At 53.7% G+C, this 15,415-nt stretch overlaps 6 protein-coding genes across 6 annotated transcripts; 4 read left to right on the top strand and 2 right to left on the bottom strand.

Annotated features, from left to right (window-relative positions):
- The first annotated feature begins 586 nt into the window (after positions 1–586).
- B0H65DRAFT_262719 (uncharacterized protein) lies at positions 587–1,632 on the top strand. The gene is made up of 2 exons (XM_062822637.1): positions 587–1,165; positions 1,226–1,632. Exons 1-2 carry the CDS (start codon positions 839–841, stop codon positions 1,559–1,561), a joined length of 663 nt encoding a protein of 220 aa, XP_062679472.1. The 5' UTR covers positions 587–838; the 3' UTR covers positions 1,562–1,632.
- Positions 1,633–2,308: 676 nt separating this feature from the next.
- On the top strand, positions 2,309–4,420 carry B0H65DRAFT_262715 (Hydroxyethylthiazole kinase family-domain-containing protein). Its single transcript, XM_062822636.1, has 5 exons — positions 2,309–2,693; positions 2,771–2,906; positions 3,029–3,407; positions 3,486–3,697; positions 3,816–4,420. Exons 1-5 carry the CDS (start codon positions 2,408–2,410, stop codon positions 4,387–4,389), a joined length of 1,587 nt encoding a protein of 528 aa, XP_062679473.1. The 5' UTR covers positions 2,309–2,407; the 3' UTR covers positions 4,390–4,420.
- A 266-nt stretch (positions 4,421–4,686) lies between these two features.
- B0H65DRAFT_578263 (Isochorismatase-like protein) lies at positions 4,687–6,084 on the top strand (the record flags this gene model as incomplete). Its single annotated transcript, XM_062830723.1, has 3 exons — positions 4,687–4,867; positions 5,076–5,112; positions 5,212–6,084. 3 exons carry the CDS (start codon positions 4,687–4,689, stop codon positions 5,768–5,770), a joined length of 777 nt encoding a protein of 258 aa, XP_062679474.1. The 3' UTR covers positions 5,771–6,084.
- Positions 6,085–8,706, bottom strand: B0H65DRAFT_262899 (uncharacterized protein). Its single transcript, XM_062822639.1, has 3 exons — positions 7,939–8,706; positions 7,514–7,872; positions 6,085–7,455 (listed from the first exon to the last, which is right to left on the bottom strand). The coding sequence occupies exons 1-3, from the start codon at positions 8,343–8,345 to the stop codon at positions 6,092–6,094; spliced, it is 2,130 nt and encodes a 709-aa protein (XP_062679475.1). The 5' UTR covers positions 8,346–8,706; the 3' UTR covers positions 6,085–6,091.
- Positions 8,707–10,090: 1,384 nt separating this feature from the next.
- Positions 10,091–11,093, top strand: B0H65DRAFT_429994 (acyltransferase-domain-containing protein; the record flags this gene model as incomplete). The annotated part of the gene is made up of 2 exons (XM_062824855.1): positions 10,091–10,808; positions 10,894–11,093. 2 exons carry the CDS (start codon positions 10,091–10,093, stop codon positions 11,091–11,093), a joined length of 918 nt encoding a protein of 305 aa, XP_062679476.1.
- Positions 11,094–11,806: 713 nt separating this feature from the next.
- On the bottom strand, positions 11,807–14,600 carry B0H65DRAFT_472756 (Sec63 Brl domain-containing protein). Its single transcript, XM_062827162.1, has 2 exons — positions 12,311–14,600; positions 11,807–12,239 (listed from the first exon to the last, which is right to left on the bottom strand). Exons 1-2 carry the CDS (start codon positions 14,256–14,258, stop codon positions 12,085–12,087), a joined length of 2,103 nt encoding a protein of 700 aa, XP_062679477.1. The 5' UTR covers positions 14,259–14,600; the 3' UTR covers positions 11,807–12,084.
- Between the last annotated feature and the right edge of the window lie 815 nt (positions 14,601–15,415).

Genomic DNA, 15,415 nt, shown 5'->3' on the forward strand with positions numbered 1-15,415 from the left:
ATTTTTATTGGCCCAAACATTCACTCGTCCGGCTTTTAACCCCCCTGCCTTTCTCGCCAGTAAGCGCCGGCACATGTTCAACACCAATCCAACCGTCAACCGCTCATCACACAAGTTCGCACGCACACTGCATGTCTGCAAGCTCATCTGCGTCTATCTTACGTCTAGCCAATCCCATGGTCAGAGGGCACTATTTCTGGTTCCCCATCTCCTTTGCCATTCCGATCAAGGAGGGATAATTGACCATCAAGAGAAACATGACAACCATCAGGCAATGGGAGGGTGGCATCCTTACCCCCCTACCTCACAACACTGCATCGGCTCATCTATCTGAAGGCGAGATGACACTGAGATGACGGGCGTTTAGGTGCGCGGGCACGCTACCGGACGGTAGCACCGAGAGATCCAAGAGATCCCAGAATCCCATCCCCGGGTTAACTTGGTGGTATGCCCGGCGCTGTGATGCAATGCCAATGGCGGTTAGCCGCCAAGGAATAAAAGATTGTACACACCCTTTCTAGTGATGGGTTTGAAATCCGTCAGAGGTATTTGTATCAGAACAGTCCCGTACTCCTGAGTCCTGACGATCTTCCCTTCCAGAGACAGTCTTCCATCCGTCTCCATCGAACCGTTGAGCTGTTCGTTTCTTTTCTTCCTTTTCGTTTCTCTGGGTTCCTTTTTGCGGGTCATATCCTTCCATCAACTAACCTTCCCCCCTATCCCTTCGTCTTCAAGCCAAGGAGAGAGCAGAGCTCTATATACGGACAAACAACAACAGTCTATATACCCTTTAAGCTAAACTTCATATCGGTCAACTCCATCTTCAAAGACTTTCACCATGTCGTCCGAAAAAGCGCCGTCTACCTCCGACCTCTTCGAGGTTGCCTCGCAAGATAAGCACCTGCAGAACAAGCTACGCATCGTCCGTATCCTGGACAGCGTCCAAACGGCCATCACTCTCCTGGGCCTCCTAATGGGCCTCACCGTCCTCGGTGTCTCCGCCAACACACTCTCTGTTTACAACTACACCAAGCCTCTACCGGGATCTTTCCTCTCCCTCTGGCCTCAGGAGTTCAACATCCAACCAGCCGTGGCCCTAGTTGCCTGCAGCGCCATCATCACTGTCCTCCACATGGTTGCTTTGGTTTTTGCCAAGGTGCAATTTGTATGTTGTATCCCTTTTCCCACACCCACTCTTGTAGAAGAAACTAACATGCCATCATAGCTCCGCACAGCCTCAATCGTCCAAGTCTCTCTATCCTTCGCCCTTCCCTTCATCTCCCTCGTCGCCGCTCTCATCGCCGTCATATTCTTCTACTCCGTCAACGCCTCCGACTCCGTCGACACCTTCTTGTCCTGGACCTGCCGGTGGCGGGCGGTTCCCATGTGGACGCAGCCTAACTGGGGGACTCTGTGCAAGCAGAGCAAGGCGGGTATCTACCTGTCCATCCTGCTGATCCCCGTGGAAGCGGGTGCGCTGGCGTTGAGCGGGTGGTTGCTCAAGGAGAGGAACTATGTGGAGAGATATGTTAATGCTAGGAAGAGTCCTGCTCTCTCTTAGGAGAGTTGTGTTGGATAACAGAGAGGATGGAAGGTAAAAGGTTGACGATGTTGATGAATGGTACTGTAATATTATGTTATTAATCTGATGGTCAAGGTATGGGTTGGGATAGTCTGGTTACGAACGGTTACGGATCAAGGGTTTAATGGGCAGGTTGGGTTTGATGGAAAAGGAAGGCATCGGAAATCTGTGAATCAATACGAACATGCTCAACAGTAATCATTATGGGTTGGAAAGCTTCGAGTGTCAACTCTGAGTCCTCGAAGATCGGGGATGCATGTGGTACTGCATGCGTAACATACAGGTATTGCATCAAGCTGCGGTGTAAGTAACGGAGGTTATCGCACTGTGCAGGCTTTACCACTCACTGGGAAAACATTACAATAGTGTTCGATCTCAAATCAAACCTTTGAGAATTGAATCTGTGATGCATCATCGCTAAGATAGTTATCGTGATGAGCGATTGCCAAGTTTAAGTTCTATGGTGTAACGTTGAGTGATATAACCTCCTGTCCAAGTCCACACACAGTAAACTTACGATAGCCAAACACTGGACGCATACAAGAAATCACTCGAATCTTTGACCACTCATACCGCAAGTACTCAGTCGTAAGAGATTTACTAAACCTGGCTGAGAGAAGCTGCATATGCAAGGCGGCTTTAGTGCATATGAGGCATCAATCCAATAGGGTTATCCCATTTTCCTAACTAAGGCCTTTGAGTATTAGCGGTACTTACAGACTCCTCACTTCCACTTTGGAACATTTCTCTACACTACAGGCCCCCCCTTAACCACCACTCGCCCGCATCGTCCCTCACAACGGCAACGCCGTTATTGTCTTCAGGATGGACCGGGACAGCGTCAACTATGCCGTCTACCTAGTAACGGACTCGACCCCCGCCATCCTCGGCGACCGAGATCTCTGCGAGGTCGTCGAGGCCTCGGTCAGGGGTGGCACCACTATCGTCCAGCTCCGCGATAAGACGAGCGATACGGGGGACATGATTGCCATGGGCAAGAAGCTGCACGCCATCACCAAGCAGTACAACGTCCCGCTGCTCATCAACGATCGCATCGACGTTGCTCTGGCTGTTGGGTGCGAGGGTGTTCACATTGGGCAGGATGATATGGGTTAGTTTCTCATCGTCAGCTTCTCACCTGGATATGCCCAAAGAGGAAGTGAAGAGGAAGCTAACTTCATTACACAGAACTATCCACCGCAAGACGGCTCCTCGGCCCCGACGCCATCATCGGAGTCACGGTCAGCACCAGAGAGGAAGCCATGGTGGCCTGCAAAGGCGGCGCGGATTACCTTGGCATTGGCACCGTCTATGCCACTCCAACGTGAGTAGAGAGAAAGAAGCTTTTCCACATGTCACCGTCGTCACCTCATCATCAATCATGTCGAGGCCGAGCTTACATACCGCCATGCTTTCGATGCTAATCGCATACATGTATGTATACAGAAAAACCAACACCAAGAACATCATCGGCGCCGCCGGCGTCCGCAACATCCTCCAAACCATGGCGGATGCCGGCTACGACCACGTCAAGACCGTCTGTATCGGTGGCATCAACGCCGAGAACCTCCAGCGGATCGTGTACCAGAGTGAGGCCCCGAGCAAGAAGCTTGATGGCGTCGCGGTGGTGAGCGCCCTCGTGGCTGCTCCGGACCCGGAAGCGGCGGCAAAGAACCTGGTCGGCTTGTTCAACTCGCTGCCGCCTTTTGTGAGGGAGCCACCAAACCCGAGAGCTGAGATGGTGGGGGAAATCCTTGAGCTTGTGCCGGAGGTGGTGCTGGAGGTTGCTAGGAAGAAGCCTCTTTCACATAATATGACGAATTTGGTAAGGACAATTCCGTGTGTGCCCTTGGAAACTATCTCATGGCACTTTTACTAATTGGGTCGTTCGTTGTATGCATAGGTGGTGCAAAACTTTGCAGCCAACGTCGCTCTCGCCATTGGGGCATCGCCCATCATGTCCAACTACGCTGAAGAAGCCTTCGACTTGTGCAAGCTAGGGGGCGCACTAGTCGTCAACATGGGCACCGTTGACCCAGACGGGCTGCAGAACTACCTGAAGGCTTTGCGGGCGTACAACTCGGTGGGTCAACCAGTTGTGTACGATCCAGTCGGGTAAGCAAGCATTCATTGATTTCCCTTCCGTGTCTTCTTCCACGAAAACTGAAGGACGATTGTCTTGCCATTGACGCCTCTAAAACACCGACCGGCTAACACATCACCTCCTTCCCAGAGCCGGCGCCACCACCCTCCGCCGCGCCACCGTCAAGACCATCCTCTCCCACGGCTACCTCGACGTAATCAAAGGCAACGAAGGCGAGATCCGCACCGTCTACGGCATCGACGGACACGACACGGTCCAGCAGCGGGGCGTCGACTCCTCTTCGGAGCTCGACGTCTCCCAAAAGGCCGAACTCGTCCGCAACCTTGCCTTGCGCGAGAAGAACGTGGTGGTCATGACGGGCGAGGCCGATTACATCAGCGACGGGCAACACACGTTCCGCATCGACAACGGGCACGTCTACCTGGAGATGGTTACCGGCACGGGCTGTGTTTTGGGGACCGTCATCTCGGCCTTCGTGACGGCTTATCCAAATGATAAGTTGGTGGCTACGGTGGCGGCGCTGATGCACTTTGAGATTGCGGCGGAGAGGGCGGCTGAACGAAGGGATGTCCAGGGCCCGGGAACGTTTGTGCCGGCGTTTTTGGATGAGTTGTTCAAGATTAGGAGGGAGACGGGGGAGGGGAAGTTGGGGTGGTTGAAGAGTGCTAAGCTTGCGTGCCTAGGTACTTACTTTAATAAGTGATGTGGGAGGCAGAGAGAGGTGTTGGGACGGAATAAGAGGCAGCTCGGATGGAAAATATGAATCACGTTGAAATAGGAAGTATGCTTGAGGGTATCTGAAGATCAGATCCATTAATGCCAAGTCTTGATCGATGCTGTCTGCTCGTTCGTTCGGTGACGCTACAGCGAGCTCCGGATGCGGGGTTACATCGGCATGTCCTCGGCTACCTACCCGCTACTTTAGAGCGACCTCCTCCCGCATATCATATCCCCCGGAACTCGGTACCCCTCGCCCATCCCCGCCTGCCTGTGATCAAACATGAGTGTGTCCCTGGCCGCAAGACCCTCCTTGTCTTTGTTATATAGGAGCATAACTCCTAAATCACTTTACAGACACTCAACCATTGCGGTATCTACCTCAGCAATTTCCCACAATCTACCCTTTTCGCAAACACGACGTTCATCCATCATGACCCACCCAGCTCCGCAGAGAGGCTTCGGTATGTTCCTATATGGCAGCTTGTCCTAAAGGCCCTCCCAGAATGTCTCTTCACTCTTCATTTCTAAACTTCATCAATGGAAACTAACTACTCCTCCATCTTACCCAGAAAAGCCAGCTCTCTTGTACGTCTCCATCCACTCCCCTCTTCCAAATTCCAATTCTTCCGCTAACCCCATTCTCTTTTCTCAGTGTCTGTGACATCCAAGAGAAATTCCGCACCGCCATCCACGAGTTCGACAAAGTGTAAGTCACCCTTATATCATCCCATCCCATCCCATCCCACCCACCCTCCACTCCAACAACCATCCATCTCACTTACACCACCCCTTTCCCCACACCCAGCGTCTCAACAACCACCAAACTCCTCCGCTTCGCCCACGTCCTCCGCATCCCCATCTACATAACCACCCAAACCCGCGCCAAGCTCGGCGAGACCGTCTCCGAGCTCCAACCCTTCCTCACCACCGAAAACGACAACAAACCGCACCCCCTCGTCGCCGCCGACCTCGACAAAACCCTCTTCGGGATGTACACCCCCTCTCTCGCCTCCTTATTCTCCTCCTCGCCCTCCATCATTCCCACGCACATAGCTCTGGTGGGGATCGAATCGCACATCTGCGTCACGCAGACTTGCTTGGCTTTGCTGAAGAAACATCCCGAGACGAAAATCTACGTGATTGCGGATGGGGTTTCTAGTTGTAATAAAGAAGAGATTCCCGTGGCGCTGGCGAGGCTGAGGCAGGAAGGGGTGACGGTTACGACGAGCGAGGGGTGGATGTATGAGTGCATGGGGGATGCGGGGATTCCGGAGTTTAGGGAGGTGGTGAGGATTGTGAAGGAGACGGGGGAGGGGACGAGGGAGGCGTTGAGGGCGTTGGGGCCTTTGGGGGCGAAGATTTAGTTCTAGGGGGGTGGTGGGTGGCGGGTGATGAGGAGGGAATGGGACTCATCGGGATGTTAGTGTTGTCAGTAGTTTCCCTGGCAACCAACAGGGGTTTTGGTAGGAGAAAGTTGGTGAAACATATGTAATGGCTTGTGAAATTAAACATACGGTCTTTCACACAAAGAAGTCAAATACTCTGTCCCATTTTCCCATTCCCAAAGGTTTAACGCCATACGGCCCCAATAGTTCGCCAAAGGAGGAAATAGAGAAAAGAAAGAAGACTCATCAGCGATGTCCTGATCGACAACAAACGAAAACAGATTGAAAAGGGGGTTAGGCTTAACAAACCTTCAACCCACAAACTTCAACACCCTTATTCTCCACGTACGCCCTCCTCCTAAAGTACCTCTTTGTCAACTCGCTCACAAAATCCGCGTCACTCTTGCTCCACACGTCCAGGCCCATGTGTGCCAGCGCTTCGCTATCGACTCTTACCCACCCCTGCAAACTGCCTTCGTACTCCGCTTCTTCTTCTTCTTCTTCGCCTTCACCCTCACGACGACTTCCCTGAATTCCGGACTGCTCTTGACCATATAGCAATCCAGTCTGATCGTCGTCATCGTTATAATCATCCCTGTACTCCTCCTCACCGACCGCATTAGGGTCGATATCGAGGTCAAGCAGATCATCATCGTCCGCACTGTTGACGAGGTCTGCCAAAACAGAGAGCATGGATGTCGTCAGACGATGGAAGTAGGCAATAATAGCCAGCTCAATGCGGGCTTGCTCGTCATCGGATGTCTCCTGTGCTCCGTCTCGCTGGGCGGTGAGTGACAAGACTGATTCCATTATACCCCTCTCTCCGATGTTGTTGCCGGTTGAAGAGGCAGCGCCGAAACTTGTCTTCCTAGGTGTGCGTCCGGTCATCTTTGGGGTGTTGCCTGTAAGATCGGCAAGCAAAGCGCTGTCGTGCGCTAACTCGTCTACCTCGTCACTGTGGCCTTGCTCGCCTGCTGATGCCCACCATATGAACCCGGAGTATGCTAGCGCCGCCCACGTAGTCGGCTCCACGACTCTCTCGGCGTCATCGTCTGAATTGGCTCGTGTCTGCGGAGGTGTTTGAGATGTTGCAGTGCCCGGTCGAGCGGTCTCGGTTGGTCTGGAAAGGGAGATTGTCGGCGTTCTGTTGGGTGCAAGAGGTGTTGATACCGACCGCTGTCCTGTTCTGTCAGATAATGGACTGCGAGGAATGTGGGGTGTCGTCATTGATGTTGGGTCAATCCGAGCAAGGCTCATTTTCAGCCACTTGAACCTCCTCAGATCTCGTTGTGTCGCCTTCACTGGCACGCCCTTGGGACACTCGACAGTTGGCCACATGCGCTCCTTGGCGTTGCCCGAGTGTGGTGGCGGTAATGTAATAAGCATATCCCATAGACTATCCTTGATGGTGAGGATGGTGTCCGTTGTACAAGCAACCCATCCAGATCCTGCCTCCTCCGCAGCAATGCTAGACGCAAAGTCATTGTCGGTTTCATGGTTGTCGCCTCTGAAATGACGCTTCATTGCCGCGTGGTGCTCTAGAAGGTACCCAATATCGTGAACACCAATGTTGAACAGCGGCCGTAGACGTTGGGTCGATGCTGCAGGATCCACCAAATCGGAGACTGACAAAGAGATGTTGGATAAGACAGAGAGATCGTACACTAGCAAAGTATGTAAGCAAAATTTTCCAGCAGGTACCCAAAGTTCCACATAACGTACCGAAATTACAGGCTTCGTGTACAGGAGCATGAGTAGAAATTAGTATACGCTTGCGTAATAGAGCAGCACGGTGAATAGGAAAGATAAGGGGTCCAAAGGTGTCAAGAAGCGAAGTTAAACTCCAAGCAGGGTGGTAAGGTGAGAGTCTGTGAGATGAGGACATCAAGACGGTGCCGTCTGATTCGGACCTGTTCCTCGAGTGGCCTTTTGCGGGACCGGGACGGCCCCCCTTGTAGCTCAGGGCGGGCGAGTCCAGCGCGGCTTCGGCCAGTGGCGGCGGGTGAGCGCCATCCCGTATCCCATTCTGGGCCCAGTAGTCCTCCAGCAGATGTGTCTGTTGACGGTCGACAACAAGCTTGCTATATGTCGGGATCCAGTGTTAGCGCCTGATGTTGAAAGCCAAAGCACACAGCACCGTCGTTTACCTAGCAATATCCTTGAGCCGGTCGGCATGGCGCCATGACCTCCCCAGTCGTCCATATGCCAATGGAACCAAAACACCAACAGCAATCATACGGGCATGGCGGTTTTCCTCCTCGTCCGTCCTGGCGTTGACGAAGGCGCTCAAGCCAGCATGTCCCCCCTCGTGGACAAAGTAAACCAAGTCGTCGGTGACGGTGTGAAGGCCGGAGGGCAGACTCTTGTACTCAACAACGCCATCGAGTTCCAGCCCGGGCACTGCTTGTTTCCATACAATGGTATATCCAGCCTTGACATCGAAGTCGATCAGAAACAGGGCCGATATGGGAGGCAGGTCGGGAAGGACAGCCGAGGCCGAAGGTTGGGGCAATCGCACGGAGAGGGACGGTTGTCCCCGTCGGTAGGCGGCCATGGCGGCTGTCTGGCAATTGGAGGTAGGGCTGTGTCGGCGGTCTTGTGGAAGACGGATGGTTGATTATCGCAGTCGCATGTGCTGGACTGAGACCATGATATCATGTGGACCCCCCACCAAGTGACCAGATACCTAGTTGGTCCTGGGTTAGGTTGCAGTGGTGGTAGTGGTCAATCGCAATCGCAGTTGTTTGACACGTGAGGTTATCGTGTTATATGTTGTATGGCAAAGGTGTTACTGGATAGAATTCCGCCGGTGAAAATGGATACAAGCGGCGACGGGAGTGATATGCGGTCGGCGGCGGTGTTGAAGTCGGGGGTTGAAACGCCGGGGCGGTCGCTGTTTGTTAGTTAGGTGGTTGTCTAGGCAGTGACCGACTGTGAGACCGCGACCGTGACGGTAAGGGGAACAGTGGAGGACTGGCGGGCCGCAGGAACGGAAATGATCTGATGCGGGCATGGCGGAAAGAACACCAGGAGAGCGAGGGGAGCATCTGTATCAAACTTACAATACACCGCCCCTACACCCGTAATTCTCGTATTGGTGTAACGCCTTGCCTGCCAAAACAGTACGTATCATACTAACCCAATTGATCAGATTGGGCGCGGTCGAGCACCTGAAGAAGGATTGGCCTGGCCAAATCTGGGGCACCACTGGTACCTGCCTGGCATCATGTCATCAGATCCCCAAAGATTTGTTGAACGCCTAACTCCGCTCGTAGTGACACTAACACACGCAAACGCTAACATGTGAAGACAACCTCGTCCTCAGTCTGGTAGGTTGGATGGAGGGTTGGCCCTGTGGCAGCTGATCGAGTGTAATAGAACTGGTGTTGATTAGAGTGTTGGTTCAGCCGTTGCAAAGAACAAAGTCTTCAATGTACTTATACGGCTGATCAAAGAGATTCCAAGGGGTTCTGAAGAGAAAAAATTAGCCTCAACAGACACGGTCCCGGCTTGACAGGGACCAACCTCGGAAGCTGTGACGACAGTGCACAAGACGGAAATTCTGTGGGGATTTTAGCATGAGGAACCAATCAAAACAGCATGAACGGCAGTCATCCCACGGTTCAGGTTCATTCGGGAACCCCACACTCTTGGAATCATCCCATCGGGTACGTCGTTCATTTGTTGCTTCTGCTTCTGCTTCTGCCTCTGCTTCTGCTTCTGCGTCTTGTTGCTTGTGCCGTGTGTCCAGCCTCTCCCGTGCCGTCGTCTTGTATCTCTTTTGTCGGTGAAGGTGAATACACATCACAATCACCCACAAGACATATCCCAACTGAAACCACCTCTTACTGTGTACACCAGATCCTGTGTCACGCCAGCTACGCCAGCCTTTTCCTCTCCTCTCCCACCAGCACCAAAGTCCTTGATCCTTTTCTCCCAACAACATTTTGCTTCCAACGCTGCAAGGCTAGGATTTCTGCACACTTTGCGCCGCTGTAAGTCTGCTCACTAGCTGTTGTTACTTCTGCTTGTGCCTTCCCGTCGTGCTTCAGAAGCAGACCATAGTCTCGTCTTTCTCCAAAACTAACCACTTAAACCATTGACCCAGGCTCAGATTCTACCACCCCCGAACCTGTCCGGCGCCCCCGTCTTGCCTGCGTCATACTTCCAACCACACGCGAGGTACCGATCTTCCGCAGGGCAGACCCCGTTTTAGCCGCATCCCAGACGCCCTTCCGAGTCCCACTTGCGGAATAAAAACATACCTCTAGGACCATTGGGTGTCTAGTCACCGCTGTCATGGCCAGTCTTCTCTACTACCCGGTCTACTTTCTCGAAGGCTGCGTCGTCCTCACCATCGGCTTCTACATGTTGTCCCTCGTCCTCCCCAAGGCGGCCTTCGTGGCCCGCTCGCTCGCCAGCTACCTCTCGCTGCTCCTCTGCGCCGGTTTCGGCGTCTTCACCTCCATCGCCTTCTCCCTGCTCGGCCACGGCCAGAGCGCGCAATGGGCCGTCGGCCGCTCCTTCAAGTACGTCATGGCGCTGACCACGGGCGTCCGCTTCAAGATCGAGGACCCCAAGAACATCCTCGGCAAGACCCGCCCCGCCGTCTTCATCGGCAACCACCAGACCGAGCTCGACGTGCTCATGCTAGGCTGCATGTTCCCCAAGTACTGCTCCGTGACGGCCAAGAGCTCGCTGCGCAAGACCCCCTTCCTCGGCTGGTTCATGTCCCTGTCCGGTTCCATCTTCATCGATCGCGCTAGCAAGACCGACGCGCGCGCCGCTATGGCCGGCGCCGCCAACCAGATCCAGAAGAAGCAGCAGAGCGTTTACATGTTCCCCGAGGGAACCAGGAGCTACTCCAAGGAGCCCGAGCTGTTGCCCTTCAAGAAGGGCGCGTTCCACTTGGCTGTTCAGGCTCAGGTCCCTATTGTGCCGGTTGTCGTTGCCAACTATAGCCACATCCTTAACGTGAAGGACCTGGTCTTTAACGCCGGAGTTGTTCCTATCAAGGGTAAGCATTGGCCTCAGCCACTCTTTCTTTCTCTCTCCCTTCCCTTATGCTGCCCAGACACTAACCACCCAATCTCCCCCATTAGTCCTCGACCCCATCGACACCACCGGCCTCACCACCGCCGACGTCGACGAGCTCTGCAAGAACACGCGCGACCTCATGCTCAAGGAACTCATCGCCCTCACCGCCAAGGCCCGTGGCCAGTCCGTGTCCGAAGTCACCGGGGCCAACAACCACCCGAGCGTGGCCAAGACGTCCGGAACCGACATGAAGGTTGCCGCCTAAACTACTGAACAACTTATACAATTTTCGGTTGTGGCATGATTTGGAAACAGCAGCAGCGAGGCCGATTCCGAGAAGGAGACTAGCGGCGAATCTGCTCCAACAAGCTAGCGAAGAGCCGTTTCGCTGCGAAGCAAGACGGCGGAAGAAGCCCAGGACGGCGTTGGAAAGCTACCAGTTAGCCTGCGAGGCTGAGCTGAACTGGGATTAGTACCTATCCCCCAATAGAGCGTGGGGAGAGGAAGAAGAGGAGGATCGAAGAAGAGGACAGAAAAAGTGGAGCCGAGCATTGCATATTTAGCGGATCATTGTCCATGGCTCAGAACTACCACATTTGGATTTGCGCGGAGCCGAGGAGTTATGGGTAGGGAGAGAGGAAAAAAGAAGGAAAAGGATGCCGCTGCGAGAAGGGGGGAATAAAGCTATAATCATACAAAGACAGAGTTACTAGAACTAGACTAGCGTACCTTTTTATAAAGGATGGGATACACAGTTACTAGGTCATACCTCTCTTAATCCTTTCTCGTGGTTGGATTGGTGGACGGGTGGTTTGGGTTCGTTGGGTGGCGGACGATCTGACAAGAAGTGGAAGGGGGGCTGATGGGAAGGAAGAGAGAAACTGAGAGGAATTCGAAAAGGAACTGAATAGAGGTATGATACCCCATATGGTTGCGTTGCGTTGCGTTGCGCCACATAGCATTTATGTCAAGGGTTCTTCCCTAATACGCTGACAAGATATTTTTAAGTATGTACACAAAACTTGTAAAAGCCTAGCCAGCCCAGCAGTTGTGGCCACCAGGCTGTCCCAACTAATAGTGATGAAATTTTGTCTTTCGCTGTATAAGCCACCTCGTCACTTTTAAGGAAGCTACTACACACCCACCCTATCCTGCCAACCAACCAACCGATACACCCATTCTTAAGAATAGAAAAAAAGAAAGGTCACAAAACATGAAGAAGAACGACAAGCGAGGAGAGACCCAAAAAGCTAAACTTAGTTTTCAGGCTCCGTATCCGTGTTAGTATCGCTCGTGTCGTCGTCCTCGTCATCATCCGTCCCACTTTCCTCATCCGAGTCTTCCTCGTCCTTGACAACCCTCTGCTTTGTCGGCGCACCCTTTGCTGCGTTCATGATGCCGGCGATAGAATCTGTAGTAGCTGTGGTTAGCTTTTTGTTGCACTATGTGTATTCGTGGATTGTGGGGACGCAAAAAACTCACCCTCCTCAGGCTCACTAATCTCCTCCTCAACCTTCATCTCCGCCGCCTGGCTCGCGTCCTCCACCACGAGCGTCACCTCCATCTTGGTGTCGAACCCGACATAGCTGTCGCATACCACGTGCATGACGAACGTGTAATGGCCGGCCTGTGGCGGCGCCTGGAACTGCGCTTTCAGGGTTTGCATGGCGAACGTGGGCGTCTTGCCGTCCGACTCGTAAATGGGCCTGTCGAAGCTGACGAAGGTGAAAGGCGGCACGGCCACGCGCCCCTGCTTGGAATCCGTGAGGAAGACGTGCCACCTGGGGCTGTGGTCGCGGGCAAAGTAAGGGGAAGAAGCAAGCGGCGGGTAAACGTCCTCGCTTTCGGTGGTCTCCTCGTAGATGGGCTTGCCCTTTTCGTCCTTGCCAACCAGCTTCTTGGTCTTCTTGCGGCCGAGGATGGCGTCGAGATCGTCTTCGGCGGGGTCAATGTCCTCGAGATCAATAGGGGTGACGTCGGGCACCTTCTCGCTACCGGGAGGAACGAAGCGGCCCTTGACAACGAGGGTAACGAGGGAAGAGGGGATGATGAACTTCTCGCCGGTGACCTTGAAGAAAGCCTTGGCGACGCGGAGATAGGGGAGCTGCTTGGCATAGGCGATGGATTCCTTGTACTGAGCATCTGTCAAGAGGCCCTTTCCAACAACGAGGCTGCGGCGCTTAGCGTCGGGCTGGTCCATGAAGGCCTGGACAGTGGTGTGGACACGGGAGTCGCCCTCAACAGCTTGAACAATGGCGGAGTTGAAGTGGGGGAGCTGGTACAGAGGAGAAGCCTTGGGCGGGATGGCCTGAATGAGGCGCTGGCTGGCAAAGTACGAGGCGAGGAGGGGAGCGGTGTTCATGTAGGCGAGGGCGATTGCGTTGAAGGACTTGTTCAGAGCATGGGCAATAGGCGCGACCTGGAACTTGGCCTTCTCGAGAGTAGCATCACCGAGCTCAATGCGTCCGAGGTAAGCCCAGAGAAGGGCAAGAGCCATTCTCCGGGGGCCGCTCTCAACGTCCTCGAGCTTCTTCTTCTCCTTGGGCGGAAGTTCGTCGGAAGCCATGACCTTGGACTCGATCTTGGAGAGGCCAGCGTCTGCCTTGTCACCCTTGAACAGGTCTTCGAATTCCTGGCCGCTGCTGAGAGCTGCCACCACGCCACCCTCGTCAATGTTGTCCTGGTACTCCTTAAACAAACGGTTGGCGCTCTCCATGAGAACGCCCTCCTTGGAGCGTCGAAGTGTGCCGTACCACCAAGAGCCGACCAAGTAAGGGAGGAGGACACCAAACAAGGCGAAGTAGATCAGGACAATGTACTTGCCATTGCCGTCGGAGACAATGGCCTTGGGAAGCGCGATGTTGATGCTGAAGCCTTGCTTGCCATCGGGGTTGCCGAACTGGATAAAGTTGTTGCGCACCTCCTCATCCGTCAGAGCCTGGTATGCCTTGGAGATCTCGACGTAGCGGCGGTTCAGGTCGTCAATGGTCTCGTTCTTGGAGGCGTCGGGGCGGGCCTTGTCGGGGTGGAACTTGAGGGAGAGCATCTTGTACGTCTTCTTGATCACCTTCTCGGTGGCGCTCTCAGAGATGCCGAGAATATCATACGGGTTCCAGAGGTTCTGTACCGGGGCGTCGGTGGTCTTGATGAGGTAGAGCATGTAGCCCATGACAGCCCATCCGGCGATGACGAGGGCGATCAGCCATGGCTTGCTGCCGTCCTTGCGCTTCTCCGACTTGCGTAGCGTGTCGACTACCGACGACTGGTCGTGCTCGTAGTCTGTATGGATGCGCTTAAGAGCGGCGGCCGGGTCGTTCCGCGACGATTTTATTAGCGAGTACGTGATGGGCACGGTGACGATGGACGTGAGGGTGAACACGAAGAAGGGCCAGAGGTGGCCCTCCTCGTCGTAGGCGTAATCAGTACTCATGGTGAGTACCTATCGTGGCGAGAGGCTGCTGCTCTCTGTGGTGGTGGACGATCAGGCTGCAATTCTCAAGAAAAGATGTCGAGGACAAGTTGCAGCTAGGAAGAGGCCGAGCAAGGCGCTTTTGTTGGAGCTGCCGCGGGGATCGTCTGTCTAGGCCAGCGTTGTAGTGGACCGTGGGAGAAAGGAGTGGAAGTTGTTCCCAGTTTCAATGCTGGAGATGCTTGGGAACAAAGGTGGTGCGACTGTGTCAAGTGAGGTGTGGCGGCTTCCACAGGGTTCGTCGGTTTGGACAGATGGATACTTGTCGGATTGGTGATGAGGGATGTTGTCAAGTTGTCTTTCTGCAGATGGCGGATTGGCAACTGCGGATCGGGGACTCTGGCACCGAATGTGAATCGTGGCCTCCAAATTTGGGGCAGGGGGTCCAAGCTCCGCGCTACCTTAACCGCTACGTACCTCCCTCCCAACGCCTCCGTACCTGCCCCTTCGGCTCGACTGCCACGGTTCCTTGTCCTCCATTCTGACCCCGGAACGGGCACGCGAGATCTTGTTAGTGGCTTTGTGAACCAATCACGGCACTGGGCTCGCCTCCTGTTGTGGTGATCTTATGTCGCCTTTGATCTGAACAGATCTCTCTCTGTTTCCCTTTTTTTTTTCTCCCTGGATGCATCTCACCTCTGATTTCGATCAGAGAGATGCCTTTCAAGAAGATGGCCACTAATCACCCGCACTCAGTAAGAAATGGACCTTGGTACCTCTGAAGAACTTGGAGAGATGCACAGGTAAAAAAGATGGCAACTACAGAAAAGAAATATAACCTGAAGCAAACTGTAATACAAGGGCGGTAATCTGTATTCAAAGCTTATTCCAAAGCTTATGATAATGTTTATACCCCTTATTCAAGACTCAGAGGCGCCACACCACACATTATCATGATGGATTTTGATATTAAACAGGCGACACAGTATAACCAGTGTTTTCCATCGACCGGGTGCCACCAACGTTCGGGTCCTTCCGAATGCCGGGCATCGTTGAAACAACATTGATATCGCAGGACGTGAGCCGCTAAAGTACAGTGAAAATGATTATTCACACTACGGATTGTGTATGATGACATTGGATACTACAAATTCCGGCGGATTGGTGTTCATAATGAT

Source organism: Neurospora tetraspora, assembly GCF_033439725.1.
Source record: "Neurospora tetraspora strain CBS 560.94 chromosome Unknown B0H65scaffold_6, whole genome shotgun sequence".
Classification (NCBI taxonomy): domain Eukaryota; kingdom Fungi; phylum Ascomycota; class Sordariomycetes; order Sordariales; family Sordariaceae; genus Neurospora; species Neurospora tetraspora.

Excerpts from the sequence above, each read along its gene's own strand:
- B0H65DRAFT_262899 (XM_062822639.1), bottom strand. The coding sequence starts at position 8,345 with ATGGCCGCCTACCGACGGGGACAACCGTCCCTCTCCGTGCGATTGCCC. Across the intron at positions 7,873-7,938 it reads CGGCTCAAGGATATTGCTAG|CAAGCTTGTTGTCGACCGTC; the intron begins GTAAACGACGGT and ends CCCGACATATAG. Across the intron at positions 7,456-7,513 it reads ACACGAAGCCTGTAATTTCG|TGTACGATCTCTCTGTCTTA; the intron begins GTACGTTATGTG and ends ATACTTTGCTAG.
- B0H65DRAFT_472756 (XM_062827162.1), bottom strand. The coding sequence starts at position 14,258 with ATGAGTACTGATTACGCCTACGACGAGGAGGGCCACCTCTGGCCCTTC. Across the intron at positions 12,240-12,310 it reads GATTAGTGAGCCTGAGGAGG|ATTCTATCGCCGGCATCATG; the intron begins GTGAGTTTTTTG and ends CAGCTACTACAG.
- B0H65DRAFT_262719 (XM_062822637.1), top strand. The coding sequence starts at position 839 with ATGTCGTCCGAAAAAGCGCCGTCTACCTCCGACCTCTTCGAGGTTGCC. Across the intron at positions 1,166-1,225 it reads TTTTTGCCAAGGTGCAATTT|CTCCGCACAGCCTCAATCGT; the intron begins GTATGTTGTATC and ends ATGCCATCATAG.
- B0H65DRAFT_262715 (XM_062822636.1), top strand. The coding sequence starts at position 2,408 with ATGGACCGGGACAGCGTCAACTATGCCGTCTACCTAGTAACGGACTCG. Across the intron at positions 3,408-3,485 it reads CACATAATATGACGAATTTG|GTGGTGCAAAACTTTGCAGC; the intron begins GTAAGGACAATT and ends TTGTATGCATAG. Across the intron at positions 3,698-3,815 it reads GTTGTGTACGATCCAGTCGG|AGCCGGCGCCACCACCCTCC; the intron begins GTAAGCAAGCAT and ends CCTCCTTCCCAG.